At 46.5% G+C, this 16604-nt stretch overlaps 1 protein-coding gene across 3 annotated transcripts in view; it reads right to left on the bottom strand.

Moving 5' to 3' along the window:
• Positions 1-1110: 1110 nt before the first annotated feature.
• The window catches only part of LOC144159521 (ras-like GTP-binding protein Rho1), a 66128-nt gene continuing 50634 nt past the window's right edge, over positions 1111-16604 (bottom strand). For 2 of the 3 annotated variants that reach the window (XM_077691072.1, XM_077691070.1), the window contains exons 2-5: positions 15337-15512; positions 13288-13488; positions 2262-2450; positions 1111-1294 (exon numbers count right to left, since the gene is read on the bottom strand). In XM_077691072.1, the coding sequence (XP_077547198.1) occupies positions 1256-1294; positions 2262-2450; positions 13288-13488; positions 15337-15501 (594 nt within the window). In that variant the 5' untranslated portion in view covers positions 15502-15512 and the 3' untranslated portion in view covers positions 1111-1255. The remainder of the gene's footprint in view (positions 1295-2261; positions 2451-13287; positions 13489-15336; positions 15513-16604) is intronic. The other variant, XM_077691071.1, reaches the window with a different exon arrangement.

The raw sequence follows: 16604 nt of genomic DNA, 5'->3' as shown, positions 1-16604 counted from the left end.
AATACCATTCTTTATCACAGGAAGCCAAGACGGAACCTCGACACCACAATGGCAGATGCTCTGGCCTGTGTCAGCTCTGTCTTAAATATTCGAATGTCGTCGGACGACACTGTAGGCATGGCTGTAGCGCTGATCTGGAGTGCCGTCAGACGCCGCTCTATATTTCACACCGCAAGTTACGTGCAGCACTGCGGAGGCTACATCGTTGTCAACAGTCCGCCTACTCAAGGCGCCTAACTCACAGCGAAGGATGCGACAAGAAGCGCCGTGGCCTTGCGATTCCACCTGCCGAGAGGGGAAAAGGAAATGTCCTTTCAGGGCCCCCTTCATGGGGAGTTAGGCACCCTCAGTGGGCGCACTGTTGACAACAATGCAGTCTCCACAGTGCTGGACGTAGCTTGTGGCATGAACTATAGACATTGCGTTAAATTTACTTTGCTCCCGCTGCTTTCATCATCGTCATAAAGAGCCTATTTAGGTCAACGGCAAACTCCACGGAACAAGATCTCATTCCTTGAAGTACTTCAAGGCTGTCCCATCGCTCAATGCTCGATGTTCTTCGCTGAGGTTCGGTTTAGCAAAAAAACAAAACAAAAACAAAAAACGGTGTGCTCGTGCACAGGACAGCGAAGTTTTATCTCGCTGCAAGCTAACGTGAGTAGTGCCATAATGAGGAACTTATGATTCCACTGTTCCTGAAAAAATGGTGGCTCTCCCCAGCTCTTTACATATTTTGCAAGCGTAACAATGGAAGAAAACTTTGTGCTATGCCGGGAAACATCCGGCGGATTGATATCTCTCGTGATTCTCGCTGCGTGCGCGAAAAGTCCCGGATGAAGGCATGCACAGCCAATCACGGGCGACCATGTGAGAAATTAAGCCAACCCATCCGGACGTTTTCCGACATTCCATACATTGGCCCCTGGTCATGATCCTTATGACGGGCTGATACGAACGCTGAGACTTTCACAAGCACCATATAGTGGCGATTCCCGCTTAGACAAAGTTCCACTGACTATAGAAACAGTACCGACCCGCAGGAGCCCTGACGAGGACATTGCAGTGAACATGTACAGCTTGCGAAATCTGTAGAGTTGACAAAAGGTGGGGGAAAAAGTTTGATTTTATTTACTTTTTTTTTCTTATGCTGTGGCTTTCGAAAAATGTGTAAAGTGATGTGGGGTGATCATGGATTAGCATAAAAATGTTAATTAGTTCTTGATGTCGACCAGGAACAGCTGATGCTTGGTGCCACCTACAGCAGACGGCACTGCCGTTTCGTCTGTCGGTGGCGCTGCAAAAGAAACAAAGGAGATGAAGAGTTGAGAAGTTCTTGCTGACCTGCTGCAATATATATCTATGAAGTTATGGTGGAAGCGATGCAAACATTACTTGTGATGTATACGGTCTGTTCGTGCATGTGTATCCGTGCATATGCATTAACCTAGATGTGTCTGCTCTGAAGTAGATTGGAAAATAGTTATACATAGTGGTAATTCGATATGCCAAATATTGCAAAGTGTCGCTATGATGGAATACTCTGCGCACCTTGTGATCATTTAGCTATATTTGGGCTAATTCGGAACCACAGCGTGGTGAAACGTGGTGCATTAAAGCAGGTTTTATCTCAAAAGGCATCAGTAATGCGCTGTAGGCCCCCAGCGCATCGGCATTACCGGTGTATAGTTTCAACGAGATGAAAGTGGGCCGAAAGTTGATGTATGCCTGCAAATGCTGCCAGTATTTGAATCTATGTTGGCAACTTCTTCAACATCTTTTTCAACCTATTTTTGTACACTCCAAGACGAAGGCCTCTCCTGTCCTTCCACCTGCTCCTATCCTGGGCTACCGAAGTCCATTATTAGCCGCCAAAATTTATATTTTTAATCATCAGTCTGTATCAAAATCAATATTATCTGTATTCCTACGTCTTTGCGTATTCATTCTGTTACCGTGGTGGTTCACAGGTTGCGCGTTCATCGCATTGCATGCCGCATTAATCGATTAGTACATGAGGTGAATTCAATTTTATTCCACCCCCATTTTTATTTTTGCCGTTTTAAGGCTGCTTTTGCCGTTTTAAGGCTGCCGTTTTAAGAGTGCTTGCGGAACAACTGGCAGGCCGTTCACACATCGAGCTTACGCGTAGCTCACGAAAGAGCAGTTTCTGAAGTCGTCTCTGGAATACAACAAACCCACCGCTCGTCCTTCTTGCGTTTTTCTTAAATGCAAGGTTGGTGTACAGTGTAAAATGTCCCAACCTGCGGCTGGAGCGACGCCTTGATGGCCGCGTCGAAGACCTCCCGCACGCCGGTCATTCTGAGCGCCGAGCACTCGACGTAAGCCGCTGCGTGAATGCTGCTCGCCACAGCCTTCCCCTCGGACGTGGTCACGGGACGCTCGTAGCGGCGGGGAAGCACCTGCGGCGGGCTGTAGTCGTCGCGGATGTCCTGCAATGGAGGTGACCCGAGACGTGTCATCGGCCTTCCAGGTTCCTAAACCTTCTTTAGAGCAAAGAACGCCCTATCAAACTCCCGTTCCGACAACCCTTGTGCCGTATACATTGCCACGACTTCAATGTTGCGGGCCAAAGGACCCACTAGGCCTATGTGACTGCGTCTCGTTATGAAGCTAGTTATTAAACAGAGGACGAAGCATCCTCGGGTTGCTCCGATGAGCCGGGACTTAAAGGCGGAAATCACGCAGTCGAAACTCGCTTGTTCTAGCTGTGGGATCATAGTGATTGCGGGCACAAGTTCCTCCGGTAAATAATAATAATAATAATAATAATAATAATAATCAATCAATCAATCAATCAATCAACCTTTATTTTCGGTGCCCAGGAACAACCCTAGGGTCTTGGTACTGGTACACCATATACAAATCGTACATAAAAACAAACTAAAATCAAGACAACACAACACACAAAACTGTATGCATGAAAGAAACAATAAAGTAAAGATAGTTACAGTAATCTCAGAAAGCAAAACAGCAAAAAAAAAAAGAAAAGAAAAGAAAAGAAAAGAAACAGGAGACCTAGCGTTGCAAGCCATGACACTCGGACAGCGAAATGTTCAAGGCACGTGAAAAACAGGAAATACTCACTGAACATGACAGCGATAAGTTATACGCATAACACGAAGGTTTTATAACAAAATGTTCGGAAGTTTCAACTTTGAAAGAAGTTCAGCATTACAAGCACTGGCACTCAAACCTACAGAAATTCAAGCAACGCAAAACCAGGAAATGTGAAAAACAAACAAACAAGAACATGATTTGCCTAAAATAAATACAGCACATAAATTTGCAATGACTAAAGGCACTTAAGCTACAACAGTTTTCAAGTCGTTTGAGAACAAAGAAAAAGAGCTCTGAAATATATCAAGACGATCAGAATATTCATTATATGCACATTGTATTCTGCAGATGGACGAGCGTCTTCTACTTAAAGCATCTGTTCTAAAAGTTCGAAATGTTCGGAAAAGTTTGTTCGGCAAGTTGACATTGATAAGTGTAACCAAGTCGTCACACAAAATATCCCCATGAAGAAGTTTATAAAGAAAGATAATATCAGCTCGCATTCGTCGACACCGAAGGGAAGGAAGACTTTTCAGAAAAGGCACACTGCCGTTAGCGTCTTCTAGCACATGATGGAAGCGGTGCTTAAAGATAAAGAGGAACTTATTTTGAACTCTTTCGATACGGTCACTATTGGACTTGCAAGTTCCATTCCAAACAACAGAGCCGTATTCGAGAAGAGGTAGGCAGAGAGCCGAATACAACTTTAAAAAAGGAAGAGGACCTTTAAACTCTCTAGAATACCTGCAATAATAATCAATCAATCAATCAATCAATCAATCAATCATGTTTATTTACGTGCCCAGGAACAGCCAGAGGCCTGGGTGCTGGCGCACGGATAGTTACATGAAAACAAAATACAAGAAACATATTGAAAGAAACAAACAAGCGACAACACACACACAAATTGAAGTAGCGAAAATTACAGAAATAAAGCACAGGCGGAGCCTGGGTACAGGTAAAAAAGAAAAAGAAGATGCCTTTGTGGCTCAGCTTATTGTAATGAATACACAACAAGCAGAGAACAAAGTTTAACAGTAAGACGACAAAAACAATGACAAAGTATAGAGACAAATGATAAGACAAGCATGATAAGTAAACAGTTTCAAAAACAGGCAACTATATTGGTTAAACAGAACCACAGAGAAACGAAATTTCAGCAATAAAAAAAACAGAAAAACGAACGACAGAGATATCATAGATGTTTAACATACTGTGTTCAACAAAGCAGTACGGTAAATTGTAAAGGAGCTTTGAAAGATGTCAAGGCGTTCAGAGAAGCGGTTGTAGCAATTCTGTATTCTGCGCACAGGAGAATGATTGGAGTTGCGCGCAGCGGTCAAGAAAGGGCGATGCGACCTGGTGGGCCTCTGTGGAACACTAAACTCTAAACAGTTAAGCAGGTCTGCGCAAGAAAGGTCACCATGAACAATTTTGTGAAGAAATGTAAGGTCTGCACGCATACGTCTGCAGGTCAACGAAGGAATGGAAGGAACTATGGGTAAGTCAGAATCAGGACCCGGACTGTGATTGTGATGACGGTGCTTAAATATGGATAAAAACTTCTTCTGCACACGTTCTATTAATTCACTACTAGATTTGGAGATGCCGTTCCAGGCAACAGAAGCATATTCTAACTGGGGGATACATATTGCATTGTATAGCATTAGAAATGGATCTGGAGAAGAGAATTCCTTTGTAATCCGACACACATTTCCAAGACTTCGGAGCGCTCGCCGGGTGATGAGCCTAATATGAGAAGAAAAAGAGAGGGTACTGTCGAAAAGAACCCCGAGGTCCCTAATCTCCTCAACCCTTTGCAAAGGAGCTCCCGCTATACTGTAGGAAAACAGTAGACGATGGGTTTTCCGGCTGTACGTGACAACCTTTGTTTTAGCTGGATTTAAAATTAGACAGTTTTTGCTGCACCAGACCGATAATTCCGACACATCCCTCTGCAAGGCACAGCAGTCCTGAAAACTGCTAATGTGCCTAAATAGTTTGACATCATCAGCATAGAGAAGAAATGAAGATTTTGTTAACACTGTTGACACATCATTGATAAAGATAGAAAACAATAGTGGACCCAGCACAGAACCCTGAGGTACACCACTCGTTGCAGTGTAAACACTAGACCTTTTGAAGTTTACATCTACGTAAAAGGACCGGTCAAGGAGATAGTTGGACAACAAGGCAACAAGACTTGCATCAACACCGGACATAGTAAGCTTGTTAATTAATAATTTATGGTTCACTACATCAAACGCCTTACTGAGGTCAAAATAAATTACATCCAACTGGCCGTTTTCACAAACTGCAGCCGAGGCCTGAGTCATGAAGCTTGCAAGATTTGTAACCGTCGATCGACCCGAGAAAAAGCCGTGCTGATTTGGTATCAGAAAGTTCTTGACGCAGGCAGCAAGAACGTTGTGCAGAGCTGACTCAAAGAGTTTTGAGGCGACACAAAGGAGTGAGATTGGGCGATAGTTGGTAACGGCTGACTTATCACCAGACTTAAATATTGGAAAAATTCGAGCAATCTTCCATGCACGAGGAAATTTGCCGAAAAGCAAACAGTTATTATAAATGGAAGTTAAGACAGGCACAAAAATGTTGCCGTAAGCCTTCATGAGGGCTGCTGGAATTCCGTCTGCACCACAGGAAAATGACGGTTTCATCCGTTTAAGGCTATCATTGACAAGTTTTTCATCGAACATAAGTATACTAAAATTAGACATATTATTAAACGATAGGCGTTCGTCGGGACCATCTGGCAGTTGAAAGACAGAATGAAAGTACTGAGCAAAGCTCGTGGCGACATCCTCAACCTGTTCCCCATCGGAATTAATCAGACTAATGTGTTCTTTAGACGCCTTAGAACGGCCGCGTACATACCTCCAGAAGTCAGCCGGTTTCTGAGACGCAGAAGCCTCTAACGACTCTATATAGAGCTGGTGGTCACGCCGGTAGAGGCTTTTACAAAGTGAGCGATACCGACTAAAATCCGCTTTCCACTTGTCAAGCCCAGACCACTTGGCCTTTTTGTGGGCACTGTCCTTAAGTTTAAGCGAACTTCGAAGTTCTTTAGAGAACCAGTGGGGAAATTTGGAATGAACAGGCTTATAAAAAGGGATGTACTTTTCCATGCCACTCCTGACAATTTCGGTAAAACGTCGAACCTGTTCGTCAACATCATTGACATCAAAAACACTAGACCATTCAGCAGATGAATAAAAGTGATAGAGCCCAACATAATCTCCACGCTTGAAAGCATATCGCGGGACTGCACAATCGTCAACACCACCATAGCAATGCTGGGCAGCGACAGAGATAGAGACAATAAGAGGGGGGTGAAACTTGTCGGGGCGTACAAGAGATATTTCGGAGGCACACACTTGTACGTTTTTCAAGTTCGAGAAGCACACATCTAGGACATTACCACAGAAGTTTTCTATGTGGCAGAACTGCTGCAAGGAGGTGAATGATTGAAAATCTAATAACATGGTGCATTTCTGCGCTGCATAATGGTTTTTATGCTGAAATGAAAGACTGTTCCAGTGAATACCTGGGGTGTTGAAGTCCCCAAGTATAATTAGCTTATGGTTGGAGTGTGAATTGGAAACATTTTCAATAGATGTGAGCTTGAGATTATATTCAGCAGGTAAGATATCCGGGGTTATATAGAATGCACCGATGAGCAGCTTCTCGCCCCTCTTGAGGCCTACCTCAAGCCAGACTGATTCCTCAGTCTCGAGGTCTGCACGCCGCACGCATTGCACTGAGCGATCGATGGCAATGAGAACACCGCCACCCTTTTGCTTAGGCCCAGTTAACTTTCTGTCACTTCTAAAAATTTCATAGGTCGGAGGAAAATAGTCGGAAGATGATATATCATCGCAAAGCCAAGTTTCAGTAATAACAATAGTAGAAAATTTGGAGCACACAACATTTCTAAGAAATTCGGAGGACTTAGTACGTAGACCCCGAGCATTTTGATAATAGATGTCGAGAGTGTCGTTCTTACTGGTCATTCTCAGAAGTTTCACAGCTGTGCACCATGCCAGGGTGGAGCTTGCCTTGGAACGGCTTGAAGAGGCAGCCCTTTGGCCACATAGACGGGTCGCACAGGCGCCTGAAACACTCTGCGTCAACAGTTACACAAAAAGAGGAATAGGAGTCATGCTTGGTTTTAAGGCGTTTGCACGACAATGGCGTTACTTGCACATTCGACAAGTGGGCCAACAGTTGCCCAGATGTCGTGTTAGCCGACAACTTCGAAACAAACATGGCCCTGGAGCTCGGCGGTCGGCGCACCACAACCAACTCAGAAGCTTCCGATGCACCAACGCGAGGAGGGCTTCTTTTCTTCACTAAGTTCACCGGCGGGCCATTACTCGCAGTGTCGGACTGTAGAGGCGGAGGCAAGGGGCAGTCCGATGCGGAACTCAAATCACTCAGCACCGCACCTGGTTGACCGCTGGAGCGTTCTAAGAATGCCGAAGCTTTCGTCGAGGACAGGAGGGGGCCGCCTTCGCCCGCTGCACCGGCGGCAGCTGCGGCGAACGACGACCTCATGGGGAGACCGGAGTGGGGTGACGTCACCGGTAGCGTGGAACGGCTAGCAGGCTTCGGGGAAGGCGGCGGACGGGCGAGCTCCCCTCGCAGGCAGCGAACCTCCTCACGCAGGGACGCGACGATTGCAGCCTGATGGGCAAGCCCAGCCACATTATCCCGCCGCAGAAGCCGGTTCTCCTCCCGCAGCTCGGTGACAACATCCCCAAGAAAAGAGAGGCTGTCGCAGGCTTCGGACAGGAGATTCTTCAAAGCAGCTACCTCTGCGCGTAGGTCCGCCGAAGGGTTGAAGCATGCTCCGACAGGGGACGCCACTCGTTTGGCCGGGATGTTCGCTGGCTCACCGTCTTCACTGGTTTGGTCACCGGGGTCGCTAGGCCTAGCGGGTGACGCCGCGGACACACACAGATTACAGACGAACGGCTGCTCACCGGAGGTCAAACGCTGCAGTTCCTCGTCCGGAAGAACAATGCACTTTCCGTGCGCACGGCGTTTACACGCAGAACATCGAAAAAACTCCTGCCTGCCGAAGAAAGCGAGGCAGCAGAGGAGGCACTTGTCCTTACTGGGCGCCATCACGCGGCGAATAATAATAATAATAATAATAATAATAATAATAATAATAATAATAATAATAATAATCAGCCTATATACGCCCACTGCAGGGCAAGGGCCTCTTCTATTATTCTCCAATTACCCCGGTCCTCTGCTGAGACCAATTTATCCCCGCAAACATCGTGATAGCCAACGGATGGGCGACATTGTGAGTTAAAGAAATGCTCTGCATTTAAAAAAAATTACCGCATTGAGGGAATAGCAGAATGGGGCTTGGGGTGCGGCCTGACCCCGGCGACCATCGCTGGTAACGCACTCCCTCACCAGAGCCGGATTGGCCACCCCGGTGTAGTAACGACCACAACCTCCCATGAATACGCCAATTAACCCACGGCCGTCAGTCTCCAGTGGCTGCGAAGCAACTGACCACGGCGGCGGTCAGACCTGTGACGCAGCAGAGCAAATATACCCCCTTCACTCCTCTCCCTTGAGCTGCAATATCGTAAGAGGGCCTTCCAGCGGTCAATTGCTCTGTGTAAGCTCGAGTAATGTGCTGGCCCAGTTAAAGAAGAAGGTTTCCGTCGCAAGTGCAGTCGGAGTGACACTGGCCACCACCCCCAAAATCAGGATGCAGTTACACTGATATGAACGTGTATTTGAGAACAAACGCGAGACGTGAGAGGACATTGTAATGAACGTTAGGGGGACATGTGCTGCGACAGAGGTCCAGGGGACTGTATCGTTTATCGTAGGTGGACGCAGGGAGAAGCTTTGGCAATGTACAAGTGCGATAACGATAATTTAGGCTAACAAAGTGTACTGTTGGGCGAGTTGGTAGTTTAGTGTAAAAGATGCTACAGCGCTAAATAAAACACGGACACAGAAAGACGACGGGACGAGCGTTGACTTCCAACTAAATTTAATACGATGAACCTTGCAGCACCTTTTATACACATTCTTCATGTCACTATAACTACAAAAAAATTCCAATCTCTAGTATTACACAACCATATCAGCACTCGTTCAATGCACTTGGCACAATCTATACAAACAACAATTCGCGTCATGCGCAAAGTGCAGCACGTGTTCGAAAGGAAGTCTATCTCTTTTTTTGACAACGCAATAGACGCCCGGCATACACATTTACTGCCATGCCTTAAAATTTCGTGCACTTTAATATTTTCCAGAGTAGTTTGATTACCGGTTCTACCCACTGATCTCCACTTTGTTGCTGGATGGCGCTTCGCCGCTGTTGCGGCCGGGCGCGCGCACGGCCACCGGAAGTTCAACGGCTGGTCCCGGAAGTCGGGCGTCTGCTACGCTTTTCAACCGCTGATAAGCGTCCCCGTTGGCGCATTTTGGCAATGCACTTTATAAGCGACCCCAAACCATCCACCGCCGGCGGCGGCGGCGGCGTCCGCAGTCCTCCTCTCTATATGTAAAAAAAAACAGCATCCGGCGCCAGGTTTCGATCCGAGGACTTTGCGGCCGCAGCGCGACGCTTTACCGACTAAGCCACGGACGCGACGCAGATATCAGTGTTAGTAACGCGCTTTATATCTTTAACGTATTCAAACTACGTCGTCAGCGGCGTGCGTTGGCGACTCAGCGGCGTTATAGCGGCTTGATAACTGCGTGGTGTACACGTGATACTACAAACCCGATGGAAGAGATGGAAGAGAAGGCGGCGAGGCGGTGGGCTGCGGGGGCCGAGCGCAAGCGCCGCAAGCGGGCCGACAACCGTGCATTCGCACTTTCACATTCTCCCCCTCGGGGAAATGCGGGGAAATTTTTTATCACTTTATTGCATTTTGGCTATACACATCGCGTTCAGATCGCAACTTATGCTATACCGAAAGATGCGATGTTAGTTAATATTGAAGCAGAATTTAATTGCGAAGGAGAACGAAAATGTCACTTGGGTCTTGGTTTGAGAGCAGACGACGCAGCTAGAACGGGATTTATGCTAGAAATTTAAGTTAGGGATTTATGCTAGAAAGAGAACAACGTGGGCACGGCGTCAGGCTGTAGCCGAGTTCATGCGCCCGTTCTGTCAAAACAGTGGTCAGTAAAGTGGTACTGCAGAGCCTGCTGCCTGGGGATGGAGCCCATTTGTCCCTTCCTAATACCCTGGTTACACGGGCACAGTTAACCACGCTTAAGCGAACCGCGGTTAGACAAAACCGCAGTTTGCTGTGTTACACGACAGACGAAACTGCAGTTACGTCGCTAACCATGGTTAACGTAAACTGCAGCTTGGCCACCTCAGTTCGGTCACGCTAACCGCAGTTTCCGCCGCCGCAGTGCTCAAAAGCGCACAAGTCAGTTCGGACGCAAGTGCTTACCATCCTATCAGCGGAGGCGAAAAAAAAAAATGGCCGCATATCTGCTCCTTTCGTTGCAAATGCCGTCAAAAGACGATTCTTTATCGGCTTTTGCGAAGTAAATGCCTCCCTTCGCTTTCCCGCTCACCTCTCATGTTGTTCCTCTTGCGTCGCGCTCCTCCCAAGGTAAAGACGCCAAAGGTTTGCTTAAACCATTTTAAATTTCCCGCGTTCCACTGCTCCAAACCGGGTGTCTCGATGCGAACGCTGCAGTTCGGCGAAGACGCGCGTTAATCGAGGCGCCCTACTTCAGCGTTTATAGAACCGCGTTTGCCTACTCCACGTGCGTTGCAAGCAGAACGTGGAACCTACCTAGTGGAACCTTGCGTAACTGTTGCCGGTTGATTTCTTAAAATGGCCCCAGAAGCTATAGTGGCGCGAGCGACAGCAGGCGACGGCGGAGTGAATTCTTTTTCTGCAGTTGATGGAGTATTTAATTTCGCAAATTCAAGCATGTTTGATTTTTTTATAAAGGAACACTGCAAATATCACTTCTGTATTGATTTGTTGTCTCATATTTGCGTAATGTCTTGTTCTTCTTCAACAATGTTGACAAGTATGAGCATTCCACCGGACAAAGACGGGTAGATTTAGCTGTGACTATATAAGACTATTGCGCAGGCATTGTTTTGCTTTGGCCGGGTGGCTGAATCGGGTCACAGACAGACAGACGGACAGACATACAGACATACAGACAGACCAAAATTTCTGGGTTTAAGTAGCCCAAGAAAGACTATCGTCTTTAAAATCACCTGGCGTTTGGAAGAGACGAAGGTTCTCAAATAGCGGGCGCCCCAAAGCTGTCCCCAAGACGCGCTTGCGTTCTTTGCATGGCTCTCGCAATCAGCGCGACTGCTCGTCAGCAGCGGCTCGTTTCCCGATCCGCCCGATCAACTACGACAAAAGCCGTGCTAAATTTGTACCGCCAAAAATGGATATATCAGGCAATCCTGGAGCGTTTTCAGCACTCGGAAACGATCGGCGCCGCGTCGGCCGTGCCTGCATGCATACACGCCGGCGCGTTTGCCCGCACGGCACTGCTAGCGGCCCGAACCGGCCCAGACCACGGCAGCAACAGCTTATCGCATCGCCGTTCTTCAAAATCAATTTGATCGCGGAAAAGAACTTCCGCGTGCGAGAAAATTGATGTTAGTGCGGTGAAAAATTGTGCTATGGATCGTAATTCGCAGTTGTAGAGATAGCGGCGGTCAAATATGTACCGCGATGCTAAGCCGACAGTTCTTAACACCGAACAGACCTAAGCAAACCAAGCCGGTTGCGAGCTGCTGGGGAAGCCCCTCTCTTCCCCGCACGCGAGTGCGTTGCGTTTGGGTCAGAAGCGACTGCTTTAAAGATATTTTTTTGTCTACACTGCTTCTCTTTTGTTTTTTATCGTGAAGTTAAAAGTGTGGTAATTTATTTTCGCAATTTCGCGTCTAACAGCCAAAACCACAGTTTGCGATAACCAGAGTTCAAGTTTAGTAACCCCGGGTAAACTTAACTGCGGTTACTTTCGCCTTGTAACTAGGGTATAAGTTTGCCACCGAACGCCGGTATAAGTCCGGCTTAGAGCGAGGGAATCTGCGTAACAAGAGCCACAGCTTAACGACACTGATTTGACATTTGCGTTTCGCTGCGTATCACGCACGTCGAACAGAATATTGTAATACTTCCAAGTGGAACGTCTTCCCAGACGACTTCTCTGGTCTGCTTGTGCAGTTGGAGGCGCAACAAGGAGGCATTTTTGGCGGAATGCACGCGAAACCAGCCCATACGCAGCAGGCGCTATGCTGGAACGGGGGCCATTTGCCCGACTTCCGGGACGAGCGCTCGAACTTCCGGCGGCCGCGCGCCGGAGAGCTCGAAGCGCCATCCAGCAACTGCAGTGGAATTCAGTGGTTCTACCTATCACCTCGCACATTTCAAACTGAGGTTTGCATCCACAAGATTTGCAATGCATGGCCAAGAACCCATCGTTTGCTTTTTTGACATTCTTGTCGTGCTCCCTCAATCGGTCATTAAGGCATCTGCCAGTTTGACCGACGTACACAACCCACATTTCCTCAGGGGAATGCATTGAACGCGTGCTGACATGGTTGTGTAATACTAGAGATTAGAATTTTTTTGCAGTTATGTTAACATGATGAATGTGTATAAAAGGTGCAAGGTTCATCGTATTAAATTTAGTTGCAAGTCAGCGCTCGTCCCGTCGTCTTTCTGTGTCCGTGTTTTATTTCGCGCTGTAGCATTTTTTACGATAATTTAGGGTACAAGGTACAAGGTACAATGCAACGTACAGGCGCGATGTACGATAATTCGTGGAGAAGAATTGGGCGGGGCCGATGTAGAACAGAAGGAGCTGTGGTGGTCATTCTCTTTATCGTGCATGAACAAGCAACCCACTATCATGATTATAGTTATTATGATTCTGATTAAGAAAACGGTACTTGTGCAGCTAGGGAGAAGCAAGAGAGAGAGAGAGAGAAAGTAAAGGAAAGGCAGGAATGTTAACCAGGCTAAGGCCTATGCTATCCTGTACGGGGGAAAGGGGAACAATGCAGAAAAAGAGGAAAATAAAAAAAGAAGGGAGAAGTAGGGAGAAGTAATCTATGCAATGGAAGGTGCGCCTCAAAGAGACACAGATGGTCTCTTTCTCTGTAACTAATTTTGCACGTCGTTGTGCTGCACACCAACTCGCCTTCTTGTTTCCGACGAGCACGATGGGCACCCTGGGCAGGTAGTGGCGGATCTCGGGCTCCCACTTGTCCACGACGCTTTCCAGGCTGTAGCTGTCGTCCAGGGTGAAGCACAGGAGCACCACGTTGGTCTCCGGGTACGACAGCGGCCGCAGCCGGTCGTAGTCCTGCTGGCCGGAACTGTCCCACAGAAACAGCTGCACCTGCGTACGGGTGGGGCGGCCGGATCACAAGCTGTCTGTGGAATTGGGAATTGTCTCGGCATTCGCAATTAAAACCTGGGTGAGGCAGTGCACTGTCTCAACGCACTTCCTGATGATGGTGGTCCGAACACATTCGCAGTCTTCCGACTGTGTGTGAAGACTGCGAATGAATTTGGAACACCATTTAATACAAAAAAGAGGACCCAAAGCTTAGAAGTTGTCAGGTGGGCATGCTATCGAGAAGCGAAACCGGTTAGATATACATTATACAAGATGTAGCAATACAGACACAAATTAGGAGACTAAATCAATTTTGCTAAACATACCTACTCACGGTAAAGAAGATACATATAAAGAAGAAATGAGGCATGAACTTATGATAAATAAAAGGCATACGATGTTTGGAAGCTAATAGTGCGATTACACGTACACTTGTACGACACAAGTGCCAGGACTCAAAGAAGGCTTTTAACAAGAGTGGCGTCGTTAGCACGGAGACCCGGTCGTAACTAAAGGAGATATGGTGAATGCACAAAAGGTGACGGAAAGTAGCAAAAAACTGAGCATTGGTGTGGAACTCTTAAGACATGTATAGATAGTGTATTTGCACATCAAATCACACAATGAACGCTTCATTACTACAATGCTACCGGTATCCGTAATAAAGAACTAACGAAACGTTAGTGCACCACGTGAACGATGCCAAGTAGTTCAATTATTACATAATCATTGACCTGCTGCTTACCACAACTTGCGTACGATGGCAAAGCAGTCGATCAACATACCCATCATCGTTCCATCAGCCTTGAAAACGAGGTTTATTTTGGGAACGTTGCTCGTGATGGACGACAATTACAACATCAATTAGACAACTGAGAAATTTACGGAATACAGCACAGCTCTTAGAGCACAACAAATTTAGCCGCAGCAGTACTCCCTATAGGAAACTTCACATCATAATGTGGCGTTGTCACTAAAAGTACTTACTAGCTACGTTTGTAAACGACATACTTCCAACCATCACGGAAATAATTAGAACGTCAGACGGCAGTTCTCGACTTTCAGTTTGTGTATTTAACAATTATTTTCGTGTTCAACGCGTATGTATCACTATTTGATTGATACTCCAACCAGTAGAAAGCCCAGTTTATCTATATTCGACTCAGGTAAAACAAAAAACGCCATTCTCAAACCACTACTCGCATTCATTCGCCACCTAGAAAAAATGTCGTTTTGAGTCCCTTGGTAACGCATTAGAGCCAATGAGAAATAATCTTCTATGGCCTTTTTTTCCACGATTGTGAATTCCGGAACTTGTTGCGATGCCGGAAATAACCGCATTCAGTGCGTGGGACGTTTTTGACTTAGGGAACGCTCTAGAAAATGGTAAGAAGTTCGTCGGCATTGTTCCGTCTCCTGAAGAAAGCTCAGTAGAAGGCGCGACACGTCTCTGCGCAGCATCAAATGACCAATTGGGAAGACGATGTGATCCAGAGTGTTGTGTGTGGCGGCCAACTTTCGAACTGCTGAGAGCATTGCAGACCGCTCGACAAGATGCTCTGGACAACACATTACATAGTGGTGTACATCCCCTATCACAGCACATGACGAACACAGAGGTGATCGCACGAGGCCCATCTTGAATAGCCATGCTGTGGTCTTCGCTGGGCACGTTCGGATGCGGTACAGCAATGTTGCCTCCGGCCTCGTTAGTCCATTTGTGACGCAAGGCTGATGATAGGGATCTCCCAGAAACCCTCTTAATCACTGATTAGCCATGATTTCCTTGTGCGTATATATTTCTGTTCCACATTCAAATAGAATACGCTGCATAGCGCATGCTCTTACCCTGTATCCACTGGACTCTACGAATTTGCTGTACGTCTCGAAGATGGTCGGCACGTAGTCGCTCGGGAAACACTCGTTGCAATACGTCACCAGGAGGGAGGTCTTGCCGCAGTTGCCGTCTCCGACCACGACCAACTTGCGTGCTATGGTCTTCTTCCCGGCCATCGTTTGGTCTCCTGGTGCAGGCGGTAATATTTGGTTTCTTAGGCCTATTAGTTCCCAGAGGATTATTTTTCCGAGCTACATTTTGCTGAATATTCCTCGCAATACTGACCTTCATTATTGTTTCATATGCGGGATTTCTCTGGTTCCCCAAGTCATTAACTCATGGAAAGTGTTTTGTTGTATCAACACGCTCATTTTCTGCTAGACAGATTCTGCATGTGCCAGATATCCCCGCCTTAACTAGCAGTCAGTAGGCTATAAGGGTATTTGAAAAATAAATAAATAAATAAATAAATAAATAAATAAATAAATAAATAAATAAATACAAATATTTCATTGACGTTGGACAATAAGAACAGTCTTCATAAAGACATTAGAGCGCGAAGAATACAACAAAAAAGAAGCAGAATGGCAGGATAAGCTCCAGTCCTGGCCTCTTAATCTCTTCAGCGTTTGTCCTGTCCTTCTCACTCTTTGTCCTTGTGTTTTTCGGCCTCAAATTTTGAAAGCCGTGTGCACCAACGTGTCCAAAATTATGCTTTACGAGGAAAGAGCAACAAACAGTCAACACTTTGTTACACTACTAGAAGAGCACGAAGCAGAACACGTTGAATGTACGGTACCACGCAGCTGTCATGTACGGACCATCCACAATGATTAGCGGGGTTAAACATGGATGCATTTTACTACCTTTCCTTCACTTATTGCGTAAAGAAATGTAGAGAGAAACCGACGCACTCCTTGCGGCTATTTTGCTTCTCGCATTGGGTTACAAGAGACACTGCAATTCCATGCACGGAGATTATTGGCCGGTTTAAAACTGGCTGGATGATAACTCATGAATAAATTATCGGTCTTTTATTGAGTTCACTGCGGGGCACTGCAGACAGCGCTAACGTGGAAAGTGCTGTGCTCACAGCAGAGCACTTCGCACGCTCATTGTTTTGCGTAAACTTGCTTTCTTAGTGCGTTATAAACATTTTCGCATTTTTCATTGTTTATGTTCCTAGTTTTCCTATGTTTATGTTCCTAGTTATGTTCCTAATTATGTTCCTAGTTTTCAAATCAGCTTTGAACTGTACGGTTCTTTTCGCGTGAATGTA

The sequence above is a fragment of the Haemaphysalis longicornis genome, unplaced genomic scaffold (genome assembly GCF_048455015.1).
Source record: "Haemaphysalis longicornis isolate Haplotype H1 unplaced genomic scaffold, Haemaphysalis longicornis Haplotype H1 scaffold_10, whole genome shotgun sequence".
NCBI lineage: Eukaryota > Metazoa > Arthropoda > Arachnida > Ixodida > Ixodidae > Haemaphysalis > Haemaphysalis longicornis.
Note: the sequence above shows the minus strand (reverse complement) of the source record. Positions and strands in the feature narration are given on the sequence as shown.